The sequence below is a fragment of the Astatotilapia calliptera genome, chromosome 7 (genome assembly GCF_900246225.1).
Source record: "Astatotilapia calliptera chromosome 7, fAstCal1.2, whole genome shotgun sequence".
NCBI classification, from domain to species: domain Eukaryota; kingdom Metazoa; phylum Chordata; class Actinopteri; order Cichliformes; family Cichlidae; genus Astatotilapia; species Astatotilapia calliptera.
In genome coordinates, this window is record NC_039308.1 from 31,611,867 (window position 1) to 31,623,231 (window position 11,365).

General features: G+C 36.7%; 1 protein-coding gene across 1 annotated transcript; it reads right to left on the bottom strand.

The window, feature by feature from the left end:
• Positions 1-23: 23 nt before the first annotated feature.
• On the bottom strand, positions 24-9,915 carry tmem230a (transmembrane protein 230a). The gene is made up of 4 exons (XM_026174331.1): positions 9,788-9,915; positions 8,253-8,367; positions 7,482-7,604; positions 24-943 (listed from the first exon to the last, which is right to left on the bottom strand). The coding sequence occupies exons 2-4, from the start codon at positions 8,352-8,354 to the stop codon at positions 803-805; spliced, it is 366 nt and encodes a 121-aa protein (XP_026030116.1). The 5' UTR covers positions 8,355-8,367; positions 9,788-9,915; the 3' UTR covers positions 24-802.
• Positions 9,916-11,365: the final 1,450 nt, after the last annotated feature.

An 11,365-nucleotide genomic window follows, 5' to 3' on the forward strand; every position in this document is an offset into this window, starting at 1 on the left:
AAAAAAAACAAAAAACATCAAACTTTTTTGTAGATTTGTAGTCTCATTTTTATTGTTGTTAATATTTTTAACTCCAGCAAGTGTATGCAAAATAACATTTTGGTAAATATTCAAAACCAAGCAAATGTAGACAAAAGGCAATACTTTTTAAGGGAAGTGATACTTTTTGGTTAAAAAATATACTTAACATCATTAAAGTAATAAATCTTGATAGCAATACAAATACAATCTTTAGGAGACATGCAAGTTCCCATCGTCTTTTACGATGTAACACATTATGAAGCCACAAATTTAAAATACAAGATGCCTATTTGTACATCATTAAAGTACTATACAATAATCACACCGATTCTCAGTCGTGCACTCTAGGAATAGTAAATTAAAGGCATCTGTCAAAATCTATACTCACTGATCATTTCTTAATGTATGTAGTGAGGTGCGTAACAGCAAAAACATTGATGTGCTGTTTCAGGTAAGCAGATGGACTGATATCCACCAGTCACTGAGTGTTTTAATATTAATAAAGCTGCATATATATGTAAAGTCTCTAACTTCTGTAAAGCTTTGGCAGATATGTGAACACACAAGCCACATTTTAGGAAGAAAGTTAGGAGAAGAAAAAAAAACAAAACAAACACACACACACACACCATAAATCTTTCAGTAAGCCCACCCAGACAAATACAGATATCTATCCTAAAATTATATGGTTTTACTCTTTGATACATACATTCAGTCAGAAAACAGCAGGCACCAAGATACACAATGAGGAAAAATAGGGGATGATTGGATGGTATTTGGTTCAGTCGCCAAAGTCTGGGATGTCATCATAGGAGTAACCCCGGTAACCCTTTGCAGCATAGTAGGCGATTCTCAAATGGTAAAATCCCGGAAGAAAAACGAGTATCCCTATGATGATGACAGGAATAGTGCGGTCGGGATGCTAAAAACATCAAGAAAAAAATAAAGAAAATCTGGTAATCAGAAGAAATTTACACACTATGATTTCAGTTAGTTACCTAAATAAATACTCATTAATGCTCACATTATTACATTTTGTAACCAAGTTTAGATAGACTTCATACATACTGAATACCAAATATTGCATTTAGTAGTAGAATGTAAGAGGAAGTCATTAAAGACTAATGTTCTCCATCATGCTTTAACATACTTACCTCAACACTGCCTGTCAGCATTACATGAACACACTCTACGCTGATGAGGCATGCAGCCATAATGACTTCATAGTCTGACATCAGATTTCATGTAAATGATAAGTCATTTCATATGCATGGCATCTAACAACCAGGAGGCAAAGGCCATCAACACCAAAGACATGTGTTTAATTTGTTTAATTTTACCACCAGATGGCAGTCTTGTGCTCAGAGTCACTGTAACCCTCAACCAGTTTTTTCTTCTTCTTTTTTTTTTTTTTTTTTTTAAAGACAGGGACTGGGCTGCGGTAATGTCGATCATTTGTCTGTATTAAGCTTCTGAAATGTTCTATTTATCTGTCTTGTAAAGTGTCCACTTACAGCACCTTTTCTGATGGATGTCAGCAGGCGACTTCTCCTCACCTGCCAAACGAGATGGCTCAGTTGGCATGACAGTGGCCCTATATTTAGGCCACATGATAACTGAGCCACCACCATGAGAAGTGAGCAAGCTCCAATCATTAAGGAAGAACAGGCAAAGAATACAAAAGTCCCAGAAGATTAGGAAGTGAAAAAAAGATCTTTAATTTCAGTCTCTTTGCATTAATTTGGGTGAACTGACCCTTGACTCTTCAAAAATAAATAAATAGGAATTTATTGCCTAAATTGGCTGCATTCCTTCAACCTCTTTTCCCTTGGTTAATTTCTTTGTTTTTGCCACTACAATGGTTGACTAGGCTGAGTCAAAGGTTCCCAACACAATGTTCACTGAAGCCCTTGACATGGTTCCAGTTGTATAACAACTGTTATCTAACACACACACACACACACACACACACACACACACACACACCAAACATTATTTTAGCCCCAAACCCATGCAGCCTCTTGCAAACAAACCTGTCTGATTTCTATTGCTGTAGTATCTATCGCTTGAACCTTGGATAATCTCCTAGTATTAGATATGCCATTTTAACTTGTGTGGGATAACTGGCAAGTACAACAGACTCATATACTCTGATGCTGCCTTCACGTCAGATCAAATTTTCTGCAAATACCATCTGCAGAGTAGGTTAAAAAAAATTCACATTACCCTCCCACTGATAATGCGAATATGTGTAGGCTGAGTTATCTCCTCAGTGTCATGAATTTAGGAAGCAAAAACCCCAAAGGAGGGGTTCCACTGAAGTTTAAACTCCAAGCTATAAAATATCAAAATCATTAGTTATATTCAGAAACACATAAAAGCACTGAGACCAGTAAAAGCAAGAGCATAGCACAAATCTGACAGCAGGACTATAAAATCTCAGGACAGCTGTTCAATTATAGCTATTTAAGAACAAGAGTAACAGCAGCAGGGGTGTTTTAATTGCTGCTCAGGATGAAAGTTTGGATTTTTTGTTGGCTCTCCAACTGTGTGTCAAAAGTAGGGCTGGGTAATACCAACAGTGCTTTATTAGTGCAGACAGAAGTGTCTTTATAGTACCAAAAACAGGCATGTATAACAAGAATATCTGGCAGATTGACCGTCAGGGGCGATTCTAGGATCAGAGCTTTGGGGGTGCTGAGCACCCAGAGAGCTGCCCAGCCAGGCAAGATAAACTTTACTTGTCACGATGAGACATCTTCCCATGTCTGTCAGTTCCTGCATCCTTAAATGTCTCCAGTTGTCCCAAGTTCCCTCTGACTGTTTCCTTGGTGCATTTAAACCCCTGTTCCTCCCTGTCCTCATAGTCTGTTGTCTTCGTCTCCGTTATCAGTCATCATAATTTTACCATCTCTGAGTAAGTCTGCAAATTTCTTTATTAAATCATAAGATTTTTAAATTCATTAAGTCTCTCTGTGCCTGGGTCCTCGTCACAAAACATGACATTACTGCTTTGTACATTTTAAAACAATTTAATCCCCACATTTGTGAAAGAAAAGCAAAACACATATTTTGAAAAGTCAGTAACAAAACCATCAAATCAGATAAAGGTTATTTAAATGCTGCAAATGAAGAATGGATTGGAATAAAAAAAATACATATCCTAACCTTAATTACTGGGGGAAAATGATGATTATGATCATAGTGAGTAAGAAGTTAACCGAGTGCATTTTTTGGACAGAGATTCACTTTTAATGTGTATGTATAATATAATACAGATATATAAAAATACACTCCAAAAATAGAGTCCTTGAAATGTACAAAATATTGATAAATAAAATTATAAAAATGGAGGCAACTTTGCCTATGGTACAATGTATACAATGTATGAAAAGATCTTTACTGCAGTAATATGGCTCTGCAGATTTTTTATTTTATTTTAAACTATGTCGCCTCACCTTGAGGTTGGCAAATCTGTCTATCACTTTTTGGTGATCAACTCTCTCAAGCAGTTTAACAGTTTCTGTTTTGCCTGTCACTATTCCCTGTCTGTTTTTTTACCTGGTTCTTCCTGACCTTGTACCCATTTTGGGGGTGCTGAAGCACCCCCAAAATGGGCTAAAATCGCCCCTGTTGACCGTCTTGTTTACTTATTCTTGTCAGCAAATCAGGCTGGAACCCTTTATGCCTTCAGAACTGTCTTATCTATTTTTGGCATGGATTCATCAAGGTACAGGAGTCTGTGGTCTAGTCTCTAGAACACTTCTAGAGATTTTGGTCCATACTGACAATGCCAGCATCACACAGTTGCTGCAAATTTATCAGCTGATGCTCACTGGATATGCTCTCTTTTTTGGACCATTCTCTAAGTTGAAGGCTAAGTGCACTGAGTTGCTTTAGATATACTGAGTTGATTAGATATTTGAGATATTTCTGTTAACAAGTAGTCAGGCAGATAACATCTAACTCAAGGAATGGAAAGGCTACACATAACAGACAACTTCGTAAACAACCAGTCAAACTGTATCTTTAGGTCCTTTGTTACTAGTACCTAGCAACTTACTTCATATGAGTCAAAAATATCAAAGATAACACATTTTAAAAGTGTATAATAGTATTTTATATTATTCCCAAAGAGCTAGCCAATAACTTGGGGTATCTCCACATGCTATGCAGTGTGTGCTTAATAAAGGCATTTGAAGAAACTAGACAAGGACGAGGACAAAAGCAGCACAGGCCAAAACAAAAACAAACAAACAAAAGAACATCTACAACAGATGATCGGTCTCTGAACATTATGTCCTTAAGAAATAGGGGGGGTCCAGCAAAGACCTGGCACATGGCCTGAGAGATGCATCTGGCCTTTCAGTTGATCCATCACCTGTTCACCAAAGCTTCATCAGAAATGGTCTCTGTACAAGGGTAGCTGTCAAGAAGCCATTCTTGAGGAAGGGAAACAGGAAGAAAAGGCTGAGGCAGAAAAACACATAATGTGACACTGAAAGTCATTGACTGGCCTCCCTAAAGCCTGCACCTCAACATTGCAGTGTGGGATCATCTTGACAGAGAATGGAACAAAAGGCAGCAAACATCCAAAGAAGAGCTCTGAATGTCCTTAAAGAACTGTTCCTGAAGACTACTTAAAGAAATTGCAAGAAAGCTTGCCTCAGAGGGTTTGGGCTGTGTTGAAGAATAAAGGTGGTCATACCAAACAGTGACTTACAAGCTCAATACAATTCTACCAACTGTTTCTGCCCTATATACTGTACGTTTCCATAAATCGCTATACTCATTTCCCATTTTGCCCTCAAAACACAAAGAAATGAGGAGTGGTTTAAGACTATTTGTTCTCTTTTGTCAGAGTTACATCTTTAGAATAATATCACACAAATGGCTGTATGCTAAGCATATAAATACAGACAGCAGCTATATAAAAAAAAGAAAAAAAACAGGCAAATAGTGATTCTTGCTCTGTCCAAAGACAACATAGAAACAGACAGAAATACTGTGGCACGTGAGTCCCAATTAAATCCTAACTTGTCATTTTAGGTTTTGATTCATTTCAGATTATGTGTGGATTTAAGATGCTCATTAATCAGTTTCATATCTTGGCAAGCACACCCTGTTATCGTTCAACTAAGCAGGTAAACAAAGCTAACCAGCTGGTGACTCCACCTTCAAATGAGAATGGGGTAGTTTTTCAACTGTCAGTAAGAAAGGAAACACATATTTCCAAAACTGCTACAAACTATTCTTCAAACACCGAAATGCATTATAGATGATGCCCTTCAAATGATGTAGAAAACATTTTCTGGATACATAAATCTTAGGGAAGCTGCAGAAGAAACACGAACATAAAGTAACATGCAGAGAGAGGTGATGATTTGACCCTTACAGCGAGGGCATGCGGTTGCATTTCTCTAGCATTTCCACGCAAAGGATCGATACAAAGCTGGTCTCAGTAATCATGGTTATTCTTTGAAGAAACATTTCTATCCTACTCTCATCTTTAAGTATAACAAAGCCCCCATCCACAGGGCACAAGGGGTCGATTCATGGTTTAATGAATTCCTCTGAGAAACTGAACTTGTGTTAGACAGAGGTGCCCACCACACTAATCAAAGTCCCAAATAGGACAATATCTATTTGACTTGCATTCCATCTTGGGGTGGGCAACATAGTCTTACAATTACATGCAATATATCACAATGGAAATTATGCAATAATTACATTTTTTTGATATAGAAGAAGTACTGAACATTGTATCTGTGATTGCAGCTCGCAGGCAGCAACATTTATTAGTGAATACAAAGTAAAGGGAATATTCCAGCCTTCTTTTCCAATGAGTTCCGGTCAATGTTGACAGACTGCCTAATTTGAAGTGTGAATCTTTTGCCACAAGGTGCCAGCAGGAGCAGCAGCATTATTTTGCAACAATAGTGACACAGCATGAATCAAATGTAATCACAAAAGTAGCTTTGGCAAAGTTTTCCCTGGAAATTTGAGGTAAAAGTATACCTCAAAATGAACCATAGCACCCCCAAAGACGTCTTAATTTTTTTGACAATATTTACTGTTTGTGTGACACACTACTAAAAATATAAAAAGCATTCAGTACTTGTTTGAGACATAACATTTTAACAACAAAAGTATAGATAACACCAGATTGTCAGTCCAACTCTGTAAGGAACTGTATATTGTTGTCACATATAAAATATCTTTCAGTTTTATTATCTGTCGTGTTGTATTGTGATTACTCTTCCAGTCATATGAGTGCAGTTAATTGCTCCAGTGATGCTCAGGTGAGTCATTTGTTTAATTTTGGATTGCACATCACCTCCTCACGTGCTTTCATAGCCTGGGTGCACTCGACTGCATTTTTTCCTGAAATGGTGAAACAAGCTTGTTGTTTCCACATTTTAGCAGGAACAGTTTTCTTGCATATTTATAAAGTATTGTGCTTATCTGAAGGTCTGATCTCTTATAGCCAATACTACTGAAGTAGTACCCTTTTAGCACAGGCCGACACACTGCTCGCGCTCTCACAAATGTTTGGCTTGTGTCTTTGTTGTACATGCTAAATAAGGCATAGCGTTGTTATATCAGTGATAACATGACAGCACACTGAAGCTGCTCTGGCAGCATGTGGCAGTGAAAAACCTAACTTTCAGCCTGCTTCATAATCATTTTGAGCATAGTCCTAGACTAAAAAGAACATTTAATCACAATCCCCATTAGAAATAGTAGTTAGTCCAGGATGAGACATAATCCAAGTCTTGGAAGCTAAACATTTATCTTTGTTTTCCCTTTGATTTGTCACCCATCTGTAGCTCTAAATACGTTTTAAACAGAAGAAGACAGGAGTGGCTCAGACAGGAGTTCCTTCACAAATGAATTTCTGGGGGCTTGTATTCCTGACACAAGCCTTACCGTTGGATTTCAGAAAAGAGGAACAAAAGAAAATGACTTGGTAAACACTAACCGTTTTTTGGCAGCAGACAAGGAAATTGTTTTTCAACCTAAAGGCTGTAGACATGTTTCACTGAAAAGTCAGTGTATGGCCCATGGGCCAGGAAAAGCCCACCAGAGGGTCCCAATCTGGCCCACAGGATGGCTTTGGAAAATGCGGATCATTTTAAAGGCTTAAACTTTGAAACTGTATTTTCATAAGTTTTACTCTTCTTAATAACAAAATATATAACCTATGGCATTTCACCAGAGCAAGTAACAAATACACTTTTATTTTTCAATTTTTAGTATCTATTTTTTTTATTCAACGTTTCTTTTTTTCTTTTCTTTTTTTCACAAAGTGCACAATATGACATTTTCTGTGAATTCACACATCATTTCTGTTTAAGGACAAAGTCCTTCATTTCTTTACAGTAAAATTATTTTTGGTGTAAAGGCTCCATCAATGTAAATTTTTTTGAACAGATATTAAACACACTAACCAAACTCACCTCAACCGGTATGATTTCTGCCAGAAGAAGGGCCCCAAAGATAATTAGTAAAGAGCCAATCAGAAACAGGAATATTGCCAGTGCAATCGCCTTGTATGGGATCTTTGGAGGGGGTTTCTTGAACTGTGAAAAGTGAAATTGTGGAAAAATATAGTTACTTTTCAATTTTGTACATCAGAATATATTGATATCATATGATTTCATGAGGCAGCTACTCAATCTAATCTACTTTAATGCAATTAGAATTTCCCCATCTCCAGATCAGCTTGCTTCCATGTTTAGCAACAAGAAATATCTCTTGCCCCATGACAATTGGAAAGCTCCTCTGTATAGTACTAATCTCAAAATCATGAATTCTTCCTAAGATTACATGGAAAGATGCTGGGATTGCCTAAATCCAAAGTACTGTGAACATTTTCCAAGATACTTGGAACAACCTACCTGGCAAGTAATTTAGAAATAATGCCAATATAACAAAGAGAACTGGCACTCTTTTAAATGCAAACAGTGATCACACTACCCAGTAATTTCATTATTTGTCTTCCACGTTTACTCCACTTTGTTTGTAAGTTAACTATGTACGACCTACTCATGATATTACTGTTGAAAGCAGCTTCATTTATCATGCCTAAAACTTTTGCAAAGTCATTTTAATTACAGAGGGCCTCAGCTTTTACACAGAATCATTATTTAACGATTCATAACAAATCACTGCTGGTGGTGGAGAAATGTTTTAGTAACATTCTGTCATCAATCTACAAAGTCTCTCACCTGTAAGTCTATGTAACCATCATCATCAGCAGCCAGCCGTGAGTATTTGACCTTATTGTTAGATATTCCAGCAGTGAGCATGTTGCTTCTAGTTGTCATCATTATGGCATAGAAGCTGTTTGGAGAGAGAAGCACAGACAGGTAATCATCCAAGATGGCTACATTTATCTCGTTCGGTGTCGTGAGCTGAAGGAGAGCCGTCTATTTTTGATCTATCCAGAGAAAAACAACCTGACAACTAAAGCTCAACATTGATAGGGAAAGAAAAAAAAAAGGATTCTGCTCACTGATTTATAAAACTGCCCAAAGCATTTAGAAATAGAAAAGATTACTCAACATCCATCACAGTCGTCAAACTTATACATGCTCTCAACACAGATACGTTTTATAGGAACCATGAAATGCCGCTGAAATGGCAATCCCAGTAAAAAGACAGAGAGGCCAGTGACCGGGATACACTCATCTGCTCTTTTCATTTCCACTTCTGCTTGAACATGTAAACAGTGAACAGATAACTTCCTCAGATAAACCGGTTAACATTCAAATCAGGCAAGGTCATGGAATAGCTTGATTTAAAGTATTTATTATAGAAGAGAGATTTTGTGAAAAGGAATAGGGGAACTCCCCCGCCCCCATCTTTTCAGTAACAAATCCTTGCAGATAACAACTCAAGAGAATTTTGTGAGGGTCACTGCTTCTATTCCACACACAGTTTCTCGTATGCATCGCGAATAAGCAAGTCAGTGTTAATAAAAACAATTTAACCGATTATTCTGCTTCACATGACGCAGCATCCATTCAAGAAAATAAAGAAAATATAAAAACCAAAATAAATACAGAAACACTGACCTACCCCAGAAGAACTCAGAGAAATCTGAGTACTCCTGTGATCGGATTTCTCTTAAGGCCTGTGTTGTGTTTAATTTGGATCCCAAAAAGGAAGACTAAGTCAGTGAATAAAAACTGTGGACGCTATATCAACACAGTATACAGGAGCAATCAGAAACATCTTGTTATTTTGCTGACAGCTGTCACATCGATTCGACACAGAGCCATTTGTGATCAGGAAAGCTCAGGGTTATGTCAATAATGTCGTAGTGAATCACAAAATTATTTTCAGGGGGACTTATCTTGATGACTTTTTTTTTCTTCATTTATTTTTTAAATGAAGAAAAATTAACTTTAGTAATTTGGGGAATGATTAAAAAAAAACACTGTGAGAAATTAAAGGAAATATAATATACACATATGTAACTAATAAGACGGTAGGGGTGCGTGTGCAATATTGACTTCCCTTATTCACTGAACTACGATAATACGACATAAAGCAGAGTTACTAGCATCACTTAAATTCACAAACCCTGACTTACCGTAGCAAATCGCCATTATTTTACTGTGTACCAGTGCGCATTAATGCTAGCGAACTTTGGTTACCTAATTAGCTAGAACATTAGCCATTTAGAAGTTATGCTATCAAAAGCTAGCAAACATTAACAGACAGTCGCGAACACATAATGCGCGTTTCCTTCTCTCACCATTATCTGAGGTATGTACAAACAGCACACTTGTGTCCATGTAGCTCGGAATGCTCTCAGCGGCGCCACAAACACAGCATTGTTTACACCTATTATAAACTACATCAACTTCCTTATTTTTGGTTTCGTCATGGCGCATGCGCACACAAATGTCTCGTTTTAACTTTCTAATCAGTTAATTTAAACAACACGCAAACTATTAGATAATGAACACGGTGAGAAATATGAAAAGAAATGAGAAAAGAAAGGAACAGAAAAAAAACAAAACAAAAAATAGCACTAAAAGCATATGAGCAAAGAGCAATGTCAGCATGACATTAAACATAACCTAAAACAAAATACCTTTAATAAGGCAGAATGAATACATATCTAAGAAATACAAAGCAAAACAAATATTTCAATAAAGTGGAAACAATAAAATGCAAGAAAGAAATGAGCTCAATTAATCACATAAAATAACATTTAAAAAATGAAGGTGGCCTAAATGCAAAATTCTTAATAAAATCCAACAGAATGTTATGCTAAAAGCTAATTAAAGGTGCTCAATATGTAAAAATATAAATGAAAATAATAAAATACAATGCATCAGTATTTTAAAAAACTATTTTAAAAGCTGGCTTCATAAATTCACTCAGTGTATTTCTAGTGATGGTTATTTTTGTTGAGAGTGACCAGGATGAACAGGATTAGAAATGACCATATCAGAGAGATAGCTTAGGTGATATTTAGAGACAAAGTTAGACAGATGAGGCTCAGATGGTTTGGACATGTGCAGAGGAGGGATAGTGGATATACTGGCCAAACAATATGAAATATGAAGCTCCCAGGCAAGAGTACAAGAGAAGATATTGTGAAGGAGGATATACAGAACTTAGTGTGACAGAAAAGGCTGTTAGAGATAGGGTAAAATGGAGGCAGATGATCTGTGATGACCCCCAAAGGGATCAACCAAAAGAAGGAGAAAGTGGATTTATTAAGTAAAATAGCTAAAATTCACAATAAAACTGAGCAAAAATGATTTACTAAATACAGTCAAAATAAATAAATGAGCAGCAGATATCAGATGTCCACAAAGTGTCTCAGTATTACAGAGTATAAAATGTAGTGGACAGTACAATACAGTGGCTCTGCATAAACAGTTAACATGAGAGACAATGATTGTCTGCTAGATAGACATGTTGTATTGCAGGCTGCCAGTACGCACAGACAGACTACAATTACCACTTAAATCCAAACCTACAGACAATTTAGAATCACCCTAATATGGATGTCTTTGGACTGTGGGAGGAAATCAGTGAAAGCCCACTCAGGCACAGAGAGAACATGTAAACTCCACACAGAAAGTGCACCAGCACTTAGAAAGTCCTTCATTCGATATTCCACCTCCATAAAAGTAAAGAGCCTTCTCAGCTAAAGTGTTGAAACTACCTATTATGTTGGTGCGTTATAATTATTGAAATATTGTTGTAAAAAGAGAATACGTTATTATATAAGTAGCAATTTAAAAGGTGAAGCAAGTCATGGTGTTTTTTATGATCTATAAAAAAAACCACAAGATTAAAATGACTGAAAGATAAA